The sequence below is a fragment of the Aquarana catesbeiana genome, linkage group LG04 (assembly GCF_042186555.1).
Source record: "Aquarana catesbeiana isolate 2022-GZ linkage group LG04, ASM4218655v1, whole genome shotgun sequence".
NCBI classification, from domain to species: Eukaryota; Metazoa; Chordata; class Amphibia; order Anura; family Ranidae; genus Aquarana; species Aquarana catesbeiana.
This window is the reverse complement of record NC_133327.1, coordinates 592,775,276-592,795,937: the sequence shown is the minus strand read 5'-3', so window position 1 is coordinate 592,795,937 and position 20,662 is coordinate 592,775,276. Positions and strand designations below refer to the sequence as shown.

The 20,662-nt window shown below is 40.2% G+C and overlaps 1 protein-coding gene and 1 long non-coding RNA gene across 7 annotated transcripts in view; both read right to left on the bottom strand.

Moving 5' to 3' along the window:
• EHBP1 (EH domain binding protein 1) overlaps window positions 1-20,662 on the bottom strand; it is a 733,557-nt gene that overhangs the window by 482,876 nt on the left and 230,019 nt on the right. For 4 of the 6 annotated variants that reach the window (XR_012243991.1, XM_073628177.1, XM_073628181.1 and 1 more), the window contains exon 8: window positions 15,783-15,887. The exons of the other annotated variants lie outside the window; for them this stretch is intronic. Coding sequence is in view for 3 of the 4 variants with exons in the window: in XM_073628177.1 (XP_073484278.1) it covers window positions 15,783-15,887 (105 nt within the window). In the remaining variant the exon portion in view is untranslated. The remainder of the gene's footprint in view (window positions 1-15,782; window positions 15,888-20,662) is intronic. 6 annotated transcript variants of the gene reach the window in all.
• LOC141140727 (uncharacterized) lies at window positions 2,835-11,515 on the bottom strand. Its single transcript, XR_012243992.1, has 3 exons — window positions 9,347-11,515; window positions 5,922-5,977; window positions 2,835-4,153 (listed from the first exon to the last, which is right to left on the bottom strand). It is a non-coding gene; the product is annotated as an uncharacterized lncRNA (long non-coding RNA).

Sequence of the window (20,662 nt, the reverse complement as noted above, 5' to 3'; positions counted from 1 at the left end):
GGACGCATCCCTGCGCCTCATGCAAGAGGCCACCCGTTTTTTAAGGAGCCCCCCCGAAGCGGAAGAATCCTATGGCTGCTACTTAGCCAGCAGGCTTCTTCAGATGAATAGGGAGCAGCGCCTCATTTGTGAGCGCCTATTTGGGGAAACAATCCATAAGGGGCTGCAGGGCACGCTAACACAAAACACCCAACTACATGAGGCAGCCCCCCCTCCTCCTCCTCCTCCTCCTCCTCCTCCTCCTGCCACAACTGAAACACCAGAGCCACAGCCTCAAAAGAAGGCTACAGGGAAGGCTGCAGGGCAGCGTGGAGGAAAGGCTGCAGGGAAGAGAAGAAAATGATGACCTGGGTTCAGTCTGGTCTGACAGAAGACGCAGGCTGTTGTAGGACCACAGTCTGGGGACATCTAGATCATCTGCTGGTGCTGTTGATCTCTGGGATTCTTGGACCAGATTGTGCTCCCTCTTATATGGACTCCGCAAGATCCCAATTTTCTGGTACACCGACTTTTTCCAGCGTTGACTTCCTCTTTATTTTATTTTGACCATGAATAAATGGATCTTTTTTGAGTTTAGCAAAAGACTTTTTATGTTTTTTCTTTGAAATCATTGATTTTACACACAATGTTAAATTAACAAGGGACAACAATCTCATTGAGTTTGAAAAAAAACACACCAAAAATACATTACTAATGTTAATAATGTTCAAGTGGTAAGTCTTGAAAATCAAAAAATTTACGTAACCAAAAACGGTGCTTTGGGTTAACTTTATCTAAAAACTAAAAAATAATCACTATAAAAAAAAAAAATAATAATGGGTTCTTTGTGTTAACTTTACAAACCTAAAAAAAAAAAAAGGGGAAAAAGTATTATTAGTATGGAAACATTGTTTTTAAAATGCATACTATATCATTCATGAGATCAAAGAGAAAAAGAATCCAGAAATCAGTTTGGGAGAACTCTGATTATGAACAGCAAAACACCTTCGTTCTTTAGAGCCTTCGTAAAGAAGAAATAAAATGCGCTGCATTCAACGATCACAGATTTTGCAGCGTGATGAATGTGCTACCTACAATACGAACACTAGTTTTACTAGACCGAGTGCTTCCGTTTAGTTTTTGCTTATGAGCATGCGTCGTTTTTTTGTCCGTCGGACTAGCATACAGACGAGCGGACTTCGGGGTCCGTCGTAGTTACGACGTAAAGATTTGAAGCATGCTTCAAATCTAAAGTCCGTCGGATTTGAGGCTAAAAAAGTCCGTTGAAAGTCCGGAGAAGCCCACACACGATCGGATTACCAGCCAGCTTTAGTCCGTCAGCGTCCGTTGGACTTTTGTAGACGAAAAGTCCGACCGTGTGTACGCGGCATTAGTGGCAGGTCATGGGTCCTCCAATAGTAAAACGCACAGCTAAAGGCACTCAAGAATGGCTAAGAATAAAACGTTAGACTATTCTGAAATGGCCTTCTATGAGCCCTGATCTGAATTCTATCTAACATCTATGGAAAGAGCTCAAATATACAATCTGGAGAAAGCATCCTTTAAACCACAGAAACCTAGAGCAGTTTGCTCAAGAAGAATAGGGTAAACTACCTGTTGGCAGGCAGTTTAGGAGCAACAGAATCACTTGTTGCAGCAATTGCCTCTAAAGGATAAGAGTACCATCATTTTTGTCCACTCTATGTTCACCTGTTTTATTATTTACAATATGCTGTCGATTCAAAAGTCAAATGCAAAATCGAATTTATTTTTATTTTTTGTTAAATATGGAATACACAAATCCTCGTGCGATCTTTGTCAGCTAAATAAAATATTTGAACAAGAAATATAGAATACACGACAGATGTCAATTACTTTGGTCAGTTCCAAGTTATTTAAAAGAAAATTGTGGGTCCTTTTTTTTCTTCATGGAAGGGTACCAACAAATCTGTCCACATCTGTATATACAAAGTACAGGCAGCCCTGTATATTTTAGATCAGTTTTTATGACATGTAATCAGTTTTTATTCAGTGGCAATAAGGTCTATATGTCCTGTGCTTTACTGAGAAAAGTGAATTATTCTTACGGATAATTGCTTTGCCATATTATCTCTATGAGAGAACACCTGAAAGAGAGGGTCCACTCACCTAGAGAGGAAGAGACAGGGACAGTTTAAGCCTCCCATAGTTTCCTCTTTTTCCCTAGTGTTTTCTCCAAGATCTAGTTTGAACACAAAGGATAATCGTAACACTTTAAGTGCACCTACGCAAATAAGTAGACATTTTAAAAGTAAGCTGTACCTTGTGTTCAAACTCCAAGTTTTGGTCCAGTTAAACATTTATGGCCCCTTAAAACTCTGCAGTTCTGTGCACAATAATGTGTGGTATTTTAAGTGTTAATGTGTTCCATTAAAGCAATATAATAATTTATGGCCGGTTCACGCCACATGCAGGCCAATGTGTTTTTTCTGCATCAAAAGTGCATTGACAGTAGGTTACATGGATTTAAATGGCATAGTTCGCACCATTGCAGTGTGTTCCATTACAGTCAACAAAAGGAGAACATGCTGCATTTTTTCGGCATGAATATATATCTGGAATGCAGCAAAATGCATAAAAGACACACCGAAATGCATCAAAAGGCACTAGCACGTATTACAGAAAAAAAAGCCCACCAAAAAACAACCTGTACCCAGAAGAGGCCAGCGACAGGTACGTCGATGTGTCTGTAGGAGCCGCCCGTCCGCAGTACAATGCGCATGGGCGATCCTAAAGAGGATAACATACAGTTCTAAATTGTTTTCTAGGAGGAATTTACTGTTATGTAGTTATACAATATAGTGAAGAAAAATCCCCATGTAATGCATTCTACAAAAAATAAAATGTAATATGTCTATAGATAACAGAAATATATGCTGTATATTTCAAAAAAGACAAAACAAGATTACATTGTTGTAGAGGTTTTATTGAGCTAATGACACAACCTGTCCCCAAAATTTAAAAAGTCATAATATCTTTAACAAATATTAAAATACAAAAAGAATATAATGTATTGCATGCTTTAACAACTTAGAACACTGAGACTGTACAGAAAAAATATATGCAAAGAAACAGCAGAAGATAGTTTTTGAAACCCCTAGATCCTGCCAGTCAAGTGCACCCGTAGGTGACATAAAACACTTAGCCAATCTATCTCTATTGTCAAAGGCATTCAAGCTCCCTCGAGCATTACTCCATTCACCCTGTTCAAGGGCATTGTGTGAGGAGTCCTCAAGGGTATAGCTGTTGCATTTTTAGGGTTAGCTACACGGTTGTGTGCAATGTATGCAATTTATTGGCCAGGACATTGAATGTGCATTCCACCATTCTATGGGCACATGTTAGCTTGTAATTGAATATGCGTTTGATATAGCTAGTTGTGAGTAACATTATATTTTCACTTAACTCAAATGCTTTGTCAGCAACAAAAACATGAGGGTAGGATGGTTCTGTGGTTCCAGGTAATTGTATCCCTCAATTTCTGTCTCAAATTTGAATGCTTAACTATAGCCGAATCACTACTACTACCGTAAGAGCCAACATCAATACACATGAATTTATAATCTGCATCAACTGCTGCCAACAGTACTATTGGGAAGTATGTTTTGTAGTTTAAACATCCGCTTCCACTCATTGGCATTCGTATTCTGATATGCTTTCCATCTAGTGCACCCAAAAGAAAATGACATCTTCACCAAAATAAATCTGCAATTTCCACCACCGTTCCACAGCTAGCCACACAACTTTCTGCAGATTGCGCCATATTGCCTTGCAAGTGCCATGAACAATGTAATAGATCAGCGGTCCCCAAACTATGGCTCTTTGCTTGCCTCTATCTGGCCCTTCGGGAACTTTTCCATCCACAACTGACACCAAGGATGGGGTGCTATTCCTCCCACTGATATCAATAGGGCACTATTCTTTTCACTAAAACCAATGATGGGGCATTGTTTACTTCAACTACTGCTTGGGCATTTTCAGCTCCTACTGGCCATAGTCCGGCCCCCCTAAAGTCTAAAGGACAGTAACCTGCCCCCTAGTTTAGAAAGTTTGGAGAACCCTGTAATAGATGGTTGATTTGCCCATATGAAACTCAAAATGCATAGCTGCATGGGAATGACCAGGAGCCAGAAACCTGTGAAGAAATAAAGGAAATTTTAAACAAATTATTATAATAATTTTTTTTTTCTGTTTCTCATTTGAAGACAAAGTGGAAGGGTATGAAGAATTGTTAAACAAAGCAGGGCAGGAAGAAAGAAAAGACAAACATATGTACATGTCCAAAAACAAGAATTTCTACACCCAATTGTGGAGCTTTGCCAGTTAATAGATCTCTGTTGTGTATTTTAGAAATGCTTTGTAAGCTTACAGTATCCAATATAAAAAATGATCTTAGCTCTCAGCAGTACGGAAAGTACCTGACAATGAAGAGGCAAATGTCTCTGAGAAACAAACATGTATTAAAGGCCCTGCATCTCCAGCAGAAACGGCTAAAAGATCACCATCTGAACATGTTCCATCTGAGCAAAAACATCACAAAAACATCACAGTGCGAATTGGGCACAAGTCACAGCTCCATGCAACCTGAGCAAGAGCCTTTGCTTTGAGATTCTATAAGAAGAGCTGGTCTGCCTTCCACAGGTCCAGGCCATATAGGTGTACTTGCCACTTCCAAAAATATGGTGGACACTTTAAAAGTCTTTATAAGCAAAATTAGAAAGGAATAGGGATCAAATGTATATTTTCTTCTAAACTTGGTTCCCTAATGAGCCTGAGAGAAAGGGGGCTTTATATAACAATATGGTCAATCTCATTCAAAGCCTATCAAAATGAAATACAACCTAGTTCATATGTCTCACAATACCAGAATACACCTGCTAGCACTAATCCTATCCAACGTACTGCCCAATCTGCAGCCCGGCAACAACATTCCCAAGTGAGGCACCATTACAGTCAAGACATGAGAGGTCCTCCATACTATCCTCCATATCTAGCCCAAACACAGACACCTCCATGTGGGCAACCAAGGGGGGTGCTTCATGCACTTGAGGAGAAAGCTGAAACATATCATTACCTGTATTATGTACTGTTTATTTTTTCGGGTATATTTGAATGTTTTTCAAAAAAATGTGGGGTTTTTTTTTACAACAAAAATTCTAAAGAAAAAAATACTGAAAATATATATATAAAAAAAAATTTTTGGCCTTGTGGACCTGTTGATTACAAAATATATGCTCCCCACCTTCTCTTCCCCCCTTTTTTTGTCTTTTTTTACCCCTTCTCTTCTTTTCCTAGACACTCAGCATGTTGTTTTCTCTTTCCCTCAAAAGAAAAGAAAAAAAAACTACCCAGTATGCGCTGACCTTTGGCACGGCTGCTTTGAAGCCTGGAAAAAACGTCCTTATATCATATGAGGTTTTTGTTATCCCCCCACCTCATAGTAGTTAAGTGCCTACCAATCTGTGCCATCTTCTCGGTATGTAATTGTTAATCATGTTCTCCTATGTGACTTTCTCCTCATTACAGGATATACTCACCATGAATGCCACGGTCATTAGACTTTAGGCAATATATGTTAATAGAAGGAACTTGGCCTATGGCGTTAACGCTTGCTTTAAACCCCATCTGTATTCACTTATTGTATCACTGTTGATGGTTATCATTGAGAATGGACGACTGTTAAGTCATACTACATTGTCATGATGTATACCTTAAATAAAGAATTAAAAGAAAAAAAAATGTATATGTATATATATATATATACACATACACATATACACACATTTCTACAACACTTTTGTTTTATGTTTCTGTATACTCCATTTCATAGTGGTGTTTTGGTGATCATTTAGTAAAGGGAAGGGAGAACAAGTCAAAACGTAACAGCCCAAGTACTGACTTACCAAGGCGTCACTAGGAGACATTCTGTAGGTGTCATGGACTTGCGGTAGGTGGTATCCTGATGCTCAAAGGTCAGGTGTGAGGATATCCAAAAGATGGTCAAAGATAAAAAAAAAAAGAAATGGAAAAAAAAAAAATCGTTAAGGAAATGTGTACAGACCACAATCTATAGGTCCATTACAATATTGACTGTGTAAAGATATACAGTGTATATGCTATATATATATATACACACACATACTCACATACAGTATCTCACAAAAGTGAGTACACCCCTCACATTTTTGTAAATATTTTGTTATATCTTTTCATGTGACAACACTAAAGAAATGACATTTTGCTACAATGTAAAGTAGTAAGTCTACAGCTTGTATAACTGTAAATTTGTTGTCCCCTTAAAATAACTCAACACAAAGCCATTAATGTCTAAACTGCTGGCAACAAAAATGAGTATATCACCAAGTGAAAATGTCCAAATTAGGCCCAATTAGCCATTTTCCCTGCCTGATGTCATGTGACTTGTTAGTGTTACAAGGTCTCAGGTGTGAATCGGGAGCAGGTGTGTTAAATTTGGTGTTATCTCTCTCTCACTCTCTCATACTGGTACCTGGAAGTTCAACATGGCACCTCATGGCAAAGAACTCTGAGGATCTGAAAAAAATAATTGTTGCTCCACATAAAGATGGCCTAGGCTATAAGAAGATTGCTAAGACCCTGAAACTGAGCTGCAGCATGGTAGCCAAGACCATACAGCGGTTTAACAGGACAGGTTCCACTCAGAACAGGCCTCGCCATGGTCATCCAAAGAAGTTGAGTGCACGGGCTCAGCATCATATCCAGGTTGTCTTTGGGAAATAGTCGTATGAGTGCTGCCAGCATTGCCGCAGAGGTTAATTGGGTGGGGGGTCAACCTGTCAGTGCTCAGACCATACGCTGCATTTTGCATCAAATTGGTCTGCATGGCTGTCGTCCCAGAAGGAAGCCTCTTCTGAAGATGATGCACAAGAAAGCCCGGAAACAGTTTGCTGAAGACAAGCAGACTAAGGACATTGATTACTGGAACCATGTCCCGTGGTCTGATGAGACCAAGATAAACTTATTTGGTTCAGATGGCGTCAAGCGTGTGTGGTAGCAACCAGGTGAGGAGCACAAAGACAAGTATGTCTTGCCTACTGTCAAGCATGGTGCTGGGAGTGTCATAGTCTTGGGCTGCATGAGTGCTGCCGGCACTGGGGAGCTACAGTTCATTGAGGGAACCATGAATGCCAACATGTGCTGTGACACACTGAAGCAGAGCATGATCCCCCACCTTCGGAGACTGGGCCCCAGGGCAGTATTCCAACATAACGACCTCAAACACACCTCCAAGACGACCACTGCCTTGCTAAAGAAGCTGAGGGTAAAGGTGATGGACTGGCCAAGCATGTCTCCAGACCTAAACCCTATTGAGCATATGTGGGGCATCCTCAAACATAAGGTGGAGGAGTGCAAGGTCTCTAACATCCACCAGCTCTGTGATGTCGTGATGGAGGAGTGGAAGAGGACTCCAGTGGCAACCTGTGAAGCTCTGGTGAACTCCATGCCCAAGGGGGTTAAGGCAGTGCTGGAAAATAATGATGGCCACACAAAATATTAAAACTTTGAGCCCAATTTGTACATTTTCACTTAGGGGTGTGCTCACCCCTGCAAGCTGTACACTCACTACTTTATTTTGTAGCAAAGTATCATGTCTTCAGTGTTGTCATATGAAAAGGTATAATAAAACATTTACAAAAAATGTGAGGGGTGTACTCACTTTTGTGAAATACTGTGTGTGTGTGTGTATATATATATATATATATATATATATATATATATATATATATATATATACATATATATATATATACACACATACATACATACACACACACATATATACACACACACTCACACTTAAATGACTCAGATCATCAAGCAAATTTTATTATTGCACAAAGATAACCAGGAGTATATAAAAAATCCAGTTTTTAAATGATGGTTTAATTTATTACGGCAAAAAAGCTGTCCAAACCTGCCTGACTTTATGTGAAAAAGTAATTGCCCCCTAAACCTAATAACTGGAATCAAGCATTTGCAATGAGTCTTTCACATTGCTGTGGAGCAATTTTGGCCCACTCTTCTTTGCATAATTGTTTAAATTCAGCCACATTGGAGGGTTTTCCAGCATGAACGGCCTGTGTAAGGTCATGATACAGCATCTCAATTGGATTTAAGTTCAGGCTTTGACTAGGTTACTTCAAAACCTAAATTTTGCTTTGTTAGAACCATTTGGAGGTGGACTTGCTGTTGTGTTTTGGATCATTGTCCGGCTGCATAACCCAAGTGCACTTGAGCTTGAGGTCACGAAATGATGGCTGGACATGCTTCTTTAGGATTCTCTGGTAGAGCTCAGAATTCATGGTTCCATCAATTCTGGTAAGTCGTCCAGGACCCGAAGCTGCAAAGCTGCTCCAGACCATCACGCTACCACCACCATGTCTGACTGTTGGTATGATGTTCTTTTTATGAAATGCTGTATTAGTTTTATGCCAGATGTAACTGGACGCACACCTTCCAAAAAGTAACATTTTTGTTAGATGATGTTCTGGGTTCTTTTGGGACCTCCTGGATGAGTCGTTGTCACGCTCTTGTAGTAATTTTTGTAGGCCGGCCACTCCTGGGAAGGTTCACCACTGTTCCAAGTTATCTCCATTTGTGGATAATGGCTCTCCCCTTGGTTCACTGGAGTTCCAAAGCCTTAGAAATGTCTCTGAAACCCTCCCTAGATCGATACATGTAAATTACTTTGTTTCTAATCTGTTCTTGATTTTTTTTTTTAGATTGTGGCATGATGTGTGGCTTTTTGTGATCTGTTAGCGTGCTTCACTTTGTCAGACAGCTACTGTTTATGTGATTTCTTGATTCAACAGATCTGGCAGTAATCAGGCCTGGGTGTGTCAAGTGAAATTTAACTCAGCTTTCCAAAAAATTGTGGTTAATCACAGTTCATTCATGATTCAGCATGGGAGGGGGCACTTTTTCACATAGGGCCAGGCAGGTTTGAGCAGCTTTTTTCCCTTAATAAATTAAATAATAATTTAAAAACTGCATCTTGGATTTACTCGAGTTATCTCTGTGTTATATTAAAATTTGTTTTATGATCTGAATCATTTAAGTGTGAGAAATATGCAAAAAAAAAAAAAAAAAACAGGAAGGGGGCAAATACTTTTTCACAGCACTAATTTTATATATATATATATATATATATATATATATATATATATATATATATATATATATATATATATACACACACATATACATACACACATGCATACATATATACATACACACACCACAAATATATATATACACAATATAAATAATTATAATTATTGATAATTACCTTTTATTTGACATCTGTGTAAACATGGAAATCTTTTCCGGATGTTGGCGAAAGTCTTTAAACAGTGTTAAAAATTAGCCCTTGCTTTCTCGATTCATCAACAATGGATGTACTCAATAACACCTTCTCTTACAAGCATGCAGTCTTAGGAGTGCCATGGCCATCACCATAAATAAGCCTGTAAGTGCAGACATCGTAATTCTCCATGCAGCTGCACACAACAAACAATGGAGACAGCCCAGGGAGAATCAGGAAGTGAACAAAGGGAAAGTGACCTCAAGAAGCATTGTCCTAATAAAAATAAAACATTTTCAAAAGAAAATTATACAAAAAAAATGAGGAAGAAACGCATCGGGAAAGCATCAAAAACACATGTAAAAGCATATGCAGAATCGTATTCGGAACGCAGAAAATGTGGTGTGAACCACCATTTGAGTTTTTGACGTAGCGCACCACAAATGCACTGCATTTGTGTTGTGGTGTGCTGCAATAAAGGTGCATTGCAGGATTCTGTATCTGTGAGTTGGGGTGCCAAATGGTGGTACTACAGCGCAAAGTACAACGTGCACTTTATTAACGTTATGCAAAATGCACGTTCACAACACGATAGTGTGAGGTAAACCTAAAGTAAGAGCATTCTGAGAAAGAGAAAACTGGGTTAGTAGAAAAAGCTTTAGGCTTGCTGTATATTAGATTGTGGTAATGTTAACGAACAGCATCTGTATGTCGTATCTTGTGGTGCCACTGATTTAGAATGGCATCCCAATGCACAAGTACAGTAGCCTGCTATGTCCCCAGCACTACAGTGCACCACAACGCACATGCTTTGCTGCAAGATCACTTTTAATAGCTTGCTGAAACTACAGCAATGATCTGTTGTTGCGGGCAAACACAAGGCAGAGCTGGATCCGCTCTTTTCCAATAAGTACGGTGATCTAGATAAAGACTTGGAGCGCCGCTTGAAGCTAAAGAGAAGTATCATCCCTGGATCCAAAGAAGCGGGGTGCCAGTGTATCAATATGCTCATTTAGAGTATGCATGGCGGAGACATGCAGGCTGAGGCTGCCATTTACTGTTATGTTGTACAGGCTGGTCAAGAGAGTGGTGTCTCCTCTATTGATGTTTGAGCATACTCTGAAGTACAGTGATGTCACATTTCCTCTTTAAACACTATGCACTTTAATGTTCTGCCTCAGAGTCTTCTTAGCAAGCACTCTGTAGCAAAACTGCAAGTCTAATGCCGTGGACACACGAGCGGACTTACCGGTGGACTAGGTCCGACGGGATTAGTCCAGGGGACAATCCGATAGTGTGTGGGCTAGTCCGATAGCTTTTGTGGATAAAAATCCGACGGACCTAGAAATAAAACATGTTTCAAATCTGTCCGACGGACTAAAATTGGAAAAACTGTTTGTCTGTGTGCTGGTCCGACGGACCAAATACAACGCAAGGGAAGCTATTGGCTACTGAACTTCCTTTTTTAGCCCTGTTTACGTCATCACGTTCAAACCGAACGGATTTATGAATGGACTTAGTCCTATCGTGTGTGGCCAAGTCCGTTGGTTCGGAAAGTCCGTCGGACTTAGTCAGAAAGTCCGCCGCAAAGTCCACTCGTGTGTACGCGGCATAATAGGTGATCATTCAAAAGGCAGCTCACAGTTCCAATCCTGCTCGACTCTTTGCAGGATCCACCAGAGTTGTTTTAAAAACTGCACTCTGAGAATTTGACACTAAAAACACACCTGGCTGGCATTAAATTATAGAATTTCAGGGGTGGAGCATAGTACTAGAAGGGGACAGGGATTATTCCTAACGCTGGAAGACATTAAAGACCATAATAAAGTCCAGCTCTAGGAACTTGAAGTGATTGCAAACCTTCGATTTAAAAAAAAGAAAAAACATAACAAACATATCTGTACTTACCTACTCTGTGCAATGGTTTTGCACAGAGCACCCCCCAAACCTCCTCTTCTGGGGCCCCCCCCGTCGGCGCTCCTGGCTCCTTCTCTTCATCGGGTGCCCCCACAGAAAGCTGCTTTCCATGGGGGCACCTATGCAGGCTCGCTCCCGTCCCGCTGCTGCATCCATTGACAAAGATAGCGGGACTCTGCCCCGCCCCCTGCGTCACAGCCTTGAATTGACAGCAGCGGGAGCCTATTGCTCCTGCTGCTATCAATCTGTCCAATGAGGAGAGAAAGAGATGGTTGGAGCTGCTGCGCTCCTACACATTGCTGGATCGGATCGGCTCAGGTAAGAAAAAGGATGGGGTCTGGGGGGAGCTGCAGCACAGAAAGTTTTTCACCTTTACGCAAAGAGTGCATGAAGGTGAAAAACTTTAATGCTTTACAACCACTTTAAGTGATCGTAAAACAAGTGCTTTGCCAGTGATGTTAGTGTACACCAGGGATATGCAATTAGCGGACCTCCAGCTGTTGCAAAACTACAAGTCCTATCATGCTTCTGCCTCTGGGTGTCATACTTGTGGCTGTCAGAGTCTTGCTATGCCTCATGGGACTTGTAGTTCTGCAACAGCTGAAGGTCCGCCAATTGCATATCCCTGGTGTACACAGTATGACGGACATGACAAGTCCACCATAATTCCGACATACCAAGGTCTTGAAATATCTGCTGAAATACTGGTCTCAGTCAGAAGGGCACCAAGTCATTGTTTGCTCATCAGTCAGTGCCAGTCATGTTGAAAAGAGGGGCACTCATTTCATAATCTTAGCCATGCCCAAGGCCTAAAGCATCTACATAACCTGGGTTAGTCACAGCTCACTATGACAGCCATATCACATGCATGAAGCTCTTTGTTTTACTTTGGTCACACTATCATGGGGTCACCACTCTATGTTACCAGGCAGACAGTTGTGGAGTCACAACTTGATTGGTCATCCATTAGAAAACAGCATAAAATAACTATCGAATCCACTGTCAGTGTGTATAATGCAAATTGTATTAATCAGTGGATGCTATACATGCTCGTTATAGTTCTTCTAAAATCATTGTAATGTCTTAAACATGATTGTTTCAAGTTATATACTATATCCTGTTTATTTGTTTTAATAATTGAATGTTTATTCGCTAATTATACAGAACTGCAGAATATGCAGCTACTTAGTAAATACATTTTCATACTAACAGAAAAAGTGTGTACCATCCTGTATTAACGTGGACTAGAAAAGAATAGGTTGGTTGTAGGTCCTAGCATCTTTTTTAGCTTGCCTGAAGTGTATTTCTACTTTTGCAACCAATTTGGGATAACACTTATTTTATATTTGTTATATGACCCCATTCACATAACTTTAACTACTTCAGCCCCGGAAGAATTTGCCCCCTTCCTGACCAGAGCACTTTTTGCGATTTGCCACTGCGTCGCTTTAACTGACAATTGCGCGGTCGTGCAACGTTGTACCCAAACAAAATTGACATCCTTTTTTTTCCCACAAATAGAGATTTCTTTTGGTGGTATTTTGGAAAAAAAGCACAATACTTTTTGCTATAATAAATATCCCTCAAAAATATATAAAAAATGTTTTTTTTCCTCAGTTTAGGCCGATATGTATTCTTCTACATATGTTTGGTTAAAAGAAAAAAAAAAAATCGCAATAAACGTATATTGATTGGTTTGCACAAAATTTATAGCGTCTACAAAACAGGGGATAGTTTTATGGCATTTTGAGTATTAATTTTTTTTTATTAGTAATGACGCCGATCTGCGAATTTTATCTTGACTGCGACTATATGGGGGACACATCCGACACTTTTGACACTATTTTGGGACCGTTGTCATTTATACAGCGATCGATTCTATAAAAATGCACTGATTACTGTGTAAATGACACTGGCAGTGAAGGGGTTAACCACTAGGGGGCGATGAAGGGGTTAAGTGTGTCCCAGGGAGTGATTGTAACTGTGGGGGTGGGGGTGGGGGGTGGCCTTCAACACACATGACAGCGATCACTGTTCTCGATGACAGAGAGCAGTGATCTCTGTCATGCCACTAGGCAGAACGGAGAAATGCTTTGTTTACAACGGCATCTCCCCGTTTTACCTCTCCGTGACACGATCGCGGGCACCCAGCGGACACCTAGTCCGCGGGACCCGTAATCACTGTCAACGCTGCGGGCGCACGCCCTCAGTGCTGCTTCTTAAAGGGGACGTACCTGTACGTCCTTTTGCCCACCCATGCCATTCTGCCGACGTATATCGTCGTGCAGCGGTCACGAAGCGGTTCAAGAAAATCATTTAAAAAATGCAGCTTAGATGCTCTATTTTGGACCCTCAAGCAAGGAAAAATCCTAGTAGTTTCTCTTTGTTTATAAGGGGGCTGGGCAGCTGTGTTTGCCACAATTAACCCTGTCTGTACTGTGCAGGCAGATCTTCATTATCAATTGTAACTATATTTGAACACTCTTGAGCCTAACAAAGGGTTAAAGGTTTAGATGCTGGGCTTCTTGCATTGAATGTTAATGAGGACAGACTTAGGGCAGCCATACATGGATCAAAATTCGGCTGGTCCCTGCTGTATTTCTGAAAAGTCTGTCCTCATTAACATAAAATGCAAGAAGCCAAGCATCTAAACTTAATGTATGATCAGGCTGGTTGTATCGATTGACTTATGTACAAGCAGCCTGTCTGTTTTTTTCCAGAACTATCAGTGTCGCCAGCACTGATCAGTGTATTCTGATGGCAGGTAAGTCTCCCCGCTGTCAGGACACAATAGCACAGTGGGATCTCTCATCCACCTTGAATGTGTGGATGGGGGAATTAGATCATCCAGCAGGTTGAACTAAAAAAGAAAATGATTAATGTATGGCCAGCCTTACTTTGACATTGTTCAAAAAGCCTTGCGTTCAGCCATAACACCTCCTCCTGAGAAACATCTGAAAAGTCTGAAATATTTTTCAAATATTTCTTAGGCATGCTGTGTGAATGGGAACACAAACATATAGTGGGGTTTTTTCAAATTTGAATGCAAAAGTAGAAAGTTGCGTTAATGTGTTAAAGTGTAACTTTAGTCAGAAAATTCCTGGCAGATCACTTCAGGCTAACCCCTTTTGCCAGTATAACTGTGCAAAACATTAAAAAGAAGTGCCTATACTGTTCCAGTAACACATTGTTTCACCCTGCTCTGCACATGCTCAGTTGCTCTCTATTTTTAGGCACTGTGCCGAATTTGTAGAAACCAATCTGCAGACAGCCTAAAGATTTACAGCTGTTAGGGAGCTCTGGGATTCACCAAAACGGCAACCTCCAGCAAGAAGAAACAGGAACAATGCTGGAGGCAATTTACAGCACACACTCATTTTGGTAGCATAATTATTAATGTGGAATGTATGTTCCTTGCTAAAGAACATTATTTTTATCAAGTTGTTATGGGTAAAGTTCCAATTTAAAGTGGACATATAGTTAAACAGTAACGTAAAGAAACGATAACAGTTTTGTAGGCTGAATAAATAGAACGGCTGAAATACCTTTCTTGGGAAAAAATGCTTCTACAGGCTGCCTTCAGTGTTGGCCATACTGTAGCTCTGTATTTACACACATGGGGGTTGACTTACTAAAGGCAAATAGGTAGTTCACTTGGCAAAGGAATTGTCCCTTAGTTTAGTGAATGTGGTAAAAATTCTCTTTGCAAAGAATACCTTTTTTTTGTTTTTTTTGTTTTTTGCATGCATGCATGCGATTGGATGATGGAACTCAGTAGCGTGTCACCTCATTTACTAAGCTATAGCGAAAATTCCCTTGCAAAGTTTACAGTCATGTTGCCTTTAATAAATAAACCTCATGATCTCAGTTAAAGGAAGGTTACATCTGGTTGATCGTTCTCTTCAGTAGAGCACATATCCTGCAACCAAAAATCTTAACCATAAAATTTGCAATGAGTTACCCTGCAAAATTATATATCACAATTTAATATTTCTTCTCATTTAATATAAATTTGTTTAATAGACATGTATAAAGTATATAATAATAATAATATATAATAATACATTCAGACTGCACTCAACAGCTGAGAATGGAACTGCTTTAAATGTAAACTAAAGAGTATAACATGGATTCACAACTTTGTCATTTGCATGTAGTCAGTCAAAAAGGGTTGCCAATGCAATAAACAATCTTGATTACAAGTACTCTTTCAAATGTCTGATTATGATGTGTGAACTGAAAAGTGGGGAGGTTCACAATTAAATATTTTTTTTTAAATAACTGTATAAGGATAAAGGTGTAGGTTTTACTGTGGCAGCATTTTACATAACTTTATTCTTCCAAGACTTTTGCCTTGTTTTTTGTTGGTTTCACTACAAATTACGACATAGAGCACAGGAAGGAAGCCACAAAGACACAACATGGAGGCAGACACAAGCGGGAGGCAGTGATGACTAAGCAGACAACTCAGACACAGGATGAAATTAGAGGAAAGACCATAGACCTTCACTGGGACTGGAGGGTTTAGCTGAAGGCATGTAAGCTCGCTTTATGCAGTCATCCTGATCTTCATGTAAGTTGCTCAAGGCATTCAATTGGTTTACAATTTCTGTAAACAGAAGCCAGTCAAATCAGCTATAAGGAAAATGATTAGTAGAAAATAGAAGCAGCAAAAAGCATCATGCTCCTGGCCAGAGAAAGAGAGAAAACAGAGGTTAGGTAGCTCATAAATAAATGTTAGAAAGAAGCAGAAAATGCTGAGCATACAAGATCTCCCCACTAGTGGAAATGTAAGGTCACCAACCCTATACTACAGTGCCTTGAAAAAAGTATTCATACCCCTTGAAATGTTTCACATTTTGTCAGGTTACAACCAAAACCGTAAATGTATTTTAATGGGATTTTATGTGATAGACCAACACAAAGTGGCACGTACAATGGGGACGGAAAGTATTCAGACCCCCTTACATTTTTCACTCTTTGTTAAATGATTTTAGCGAATAGCTGCAATATAAGTTAATTTTTTTCCTCATTAATGTACACACAGCACCCCATATTGACAGAAAAACACAGAATTGTTGACATTTTTGCAGATTTATTAAAAAAGAAAAACTGAAATATCACATGGTCCTAAGTATTCAGACCCTTTGCTGTGACACTCATATTTAACTCAGGTGCTGTCCATTTCTTCTGATCATCCTTTAGATGGTTCTACACCTTCATTTGAGTCCAGCGGTGTTTGATTATACTGATTGGACTTGATTAGGAAAGCCACACACCTGTCTATATAAGACCTTACAGCTCACAGTGCATGTCAGAGCAAATGAGAATCATGAGGTCAAAGGAACTGCCTGAAGAGCTCAGAGACAGAATTGTGGCAAGGCACAGATCTGGCCAAGGTTACAAAAATAATTCTGCTGCACTTAAGGTTCCTAAGAGCACAGTGGCCTCCATTATCCTTAAATGGAAGACATGTGGGACGACCAGAACCCTTCTTAGAGCTGGTCATCCGGCCAAACTGAGCTCTTCGGGGAGAAGAGCCTTGGTGAGAGAGGTAAAGAAGAACCCAAAGATCACCAGGCTGAGCTCCAGAGATGTAGTCGGGAGATGGGAGAAAGTTGTAGAAAGTCAACCATCACTGCAGCCCTCCACCAGTCGGGGCTTTATGGCAGAGTGGCCCGACAGAAGCCTCTCCTCAGTGCAAGACACATGAAAGCCCGCATGGAGTTTGCTAAAAAAACACCTGAAGGACTCCAAGATGGTGAGAAATAAGATTCTCTGGTCTGATGAGACCAAGATAGAACTTTTTGGCCTTGGTTCTAAGCGGTATGTGTGGAGAAAACTAGGCACTGCTCAACACCTGTCCAATACAGTCCCAACAGTGAAGCATGGTGGTGGCAGCATCATGCTGTGGGGGTGTTTTTCAGCTGCAGAGACAGGACAACTGGTTGCAATCGAGCGAAAGATGAATGCGGCCAAGTACAGGGATATACTGGACAAAAACCTTCTCCAGAGTGCTCAGGACCTCAGACTGGGCCGAAGGTTTACCTTCCAACAAGACAATGACCCTAAGCACACAGCTAAAATAACGAAGGAGTGGCTTCACAACAACTCCATGACTGTTCTCGAATGGCCCAGCCAGAGCCCTGACTTAAACTCAATTGAGCATCTCTGGAGAGACCTAAAAATGGCTGTCCACCAACGTTTACCATCCAACCTGACAGAACTGGAGAGGATCTGCAAGGAGGAAAGGCAGAGGATCCCCAAATCCAGGTGTGAAAAACTTGTTGCATCTTTCCCAAAAAGACTCATGGCTGTATTAGATCAAAAGGGTGCTTCTACTAAATACTGAGCAAAGGGTCTGAATACTTAGGACCATGTGATATTTCAGTTTTTCTTTTTTAATAAATCTGCAAAAATGTCAACAATTCTGTGTTTTTCTGTCAATATGGGATGCTGTGTGTACATCAATGAGAAAAAAATGAACTTAAATGATTTTAGCAAATAGCCGCAATATAACAAAGAGTGAAAAATGTAAGGGGGTCTGAATACTTTCCGTCCCCACTGTAATTGTGAAGTGGAAGGAAAATGATAAATGGTTTTCTAATTTTTTTTACAAATAAATGTGAAAAGTGTGACATGCATTTGTATTCAGCCCCCTTTACTCCAATAGCCCTAACTAAAATCTAGTGAATCTCAAGTGTATGGCCCAACTGCAAATCTACCAAGACATGGCCGTCCACCTAAACTGACAGGCCGGGCAAGGAGAGCATTAATCAGAGAAGCAGCCAAAAGACCCATGGTAATTCTGAATTCGCTGCAGAGATTCACAGCTCAGGTGGAAGAATCTGTTTACAGGACAACTATTAGTCGTGCACTCCACAAATCTGGCCTTTATGGAAGAGTGGCAAGAAGAAAGCCGTTATTGCAAGAAAGCCAATTCCTGTTTGCAGTTTCCGAGAAGCCATGTTCGATACACAGCAAAAATGTGGAAGAAGGTGCTCTGGTCACATGAGACCAAAACTGAACTTTTTGGCCTAAAAGCAAAACGCTATGTGTGGCGGAAAACTAACACTGCACATCACCCTGAGCACACTCCCCACCGTGAAACATGGTGGTGGCGGCATCATGTTGTGGGGATGCTTTTCTGCAGCAGGGACAGGGAAGCTGGTCAGAGTTGATGGGAAGATGGATGGAGCCAAATACAGGGGAATCTTAGAGGAAAACCTCTTAGAGTCTGCAAAAGACTTGAGACTGGGGAGGAGGTTTACCTTCCAGCAGGACAACGACCCTAAACATACAGCCAGAGCTACAATGGAGTGGTTTAGATCAAAGAATATTCATGTGTTAGAATGGCCGAGTACAGACCTAAATCCAACTGAGAATCTGTGGCAAGACTTGAAAATTGCTGTTCACAGATGCTCTCCATACAATCTGACAGAGTTGAGCTATTTTGCAAAGAAGAATGGGCAAAAATCTCACTCTCTAGATGTGCAAAGCTGGTAGAGACATACCCAAAAGACTTGCGGCTGTAATTGCAGCAACAGGTGGTTCTACAAAGTATTGACTCGGGGAGCTGAACACAAATACACGCCACACTTTTCACATATTTGTAAAAAAAATTGAAAACCATTTATAAATTTTCCTTCCACTTCACAACTACGTGCAACTTTGTGTTGGTCTATTACATAAAATCCCAATTAAATACATTTACGTTTTTGGTTGTAACATGCCAAAATGTGGAAAATCTAAAGGGGTATGAATACTTTTTCAAGGCACTGTACGTCTTAAGAGGACTTGGTTCTCCAAAACCTCAGTGGACAGCGATACTGCATTTTAAAAAGCATTGTGCTCTGCTGTTGTGTTATTACAGCATCACAAATATCTAGAAGGCTTTATCAAAAGACGCTACATACCCAACTAGGTAAATTACTGCAGAAGAAGTCATTTTATTATTTGAGATTAAAGTGCAACTGAATGACTTATTTGGGAAATAATGCAAGCCATGCTTACGAAAACACAAAATGATTACCTCGTTCCGTTATGACCACTTACCAAGTAAAATAAACACACAAATTCCACAGCACACATCCATATCCCTTTATTTGTCTTCATAAAGACTTTTCTTGTACACACTCACAAAGAACAGATCAAGGCCAACGTATGTATGGAACACTCCACACAAAGCACAACCCTATTCCAGCCATAGAATGAGAATTTATATTTTTTCATTATTATAGTGAATTTCATGATAATCAAAATCAGTCAGTTTTTAAAACTTTTTTTGCATTGATACATGTCCCCTGGGGCAGGACCCGGGTCCCCATACACTTTTTATGGCAATAACTTGCATATAAGCCTTTACAATTAGCAGTTTTGATTTTTCATGTTCGTGCCCCATAGACTTTAACGGGGTTTGCTTGTTCGTACAAATTTTTTGCCTGTTCGCATGCTCTGGGGTGTTCGGCTCATCCCTAATGGTGACAATGAAGAAGCTACATAGCATCAGATTGCTGATATTCAGTGGGTGCATTTTGAGTTAAAAACACAACTAGGGTTTTTTTTTATAAAGATGAAATAACTGCATGAGATATTCTCAGCAGTCAAGGAGAGCAGGTCTGTACTGGGTGGAAAATTTCAGCCTATCAAGCATTGTTAAGTAGTAACACAGAACTGATAGTGTCATAGGCCAAAAGATATGCATGCATGGAGAAATTAAGCTGCATGTTTAGGTGACAGTTGGGAAAACTGTTTTTATTTGATGGTCCAATTGTTTTCCCCTGGACAATGTTATGGACAACGCTATAGAACAAGGAGTTAATGAATCAGCCTTGAAAGGCAACTTTCACAGAAAACATGCCATTATGATGAATTGCTATTACAGATAAAAATTCACAGAATACTAGCTACTCTCCTGAAACTGGATGTAGCAAATGACCTGCTGCTAAACTGCACGTAAATTGATTTTTTTAATAGCAGAAATAACTTCAAATCGAGTAGACAAAAAAAAAAAAAAAAAAAAAAAAAAAAAAAGACATTCACGTCATTATTGGCAAGTATTGTAAAGCATAACTAACATTCTTTTTAGTTTTGGATAGAGTGTAGATGTGGTAGATGTGGTCGATTAGGTTTTTATTGCTATCTGTGTCCCCATTAGGGAGATTCACCCTGTCTATGGGTTCTATTTAACATGATCATTAAAAGTAAAAGAATATTTCAAATTTTAGGTTGTCTCCAAAAAAGTAATAGAGAGGACATCTTTCAATGGGAACACTAGTTCTGGTGATCTGGGGGGCCCCTCCAAGGGATTCCCTTAATTGGCAGGGATTTCCTCTCACTTTCTGTTTTGGCTGTGGGACAGGAAATAAAGGAAAATATCCTGGG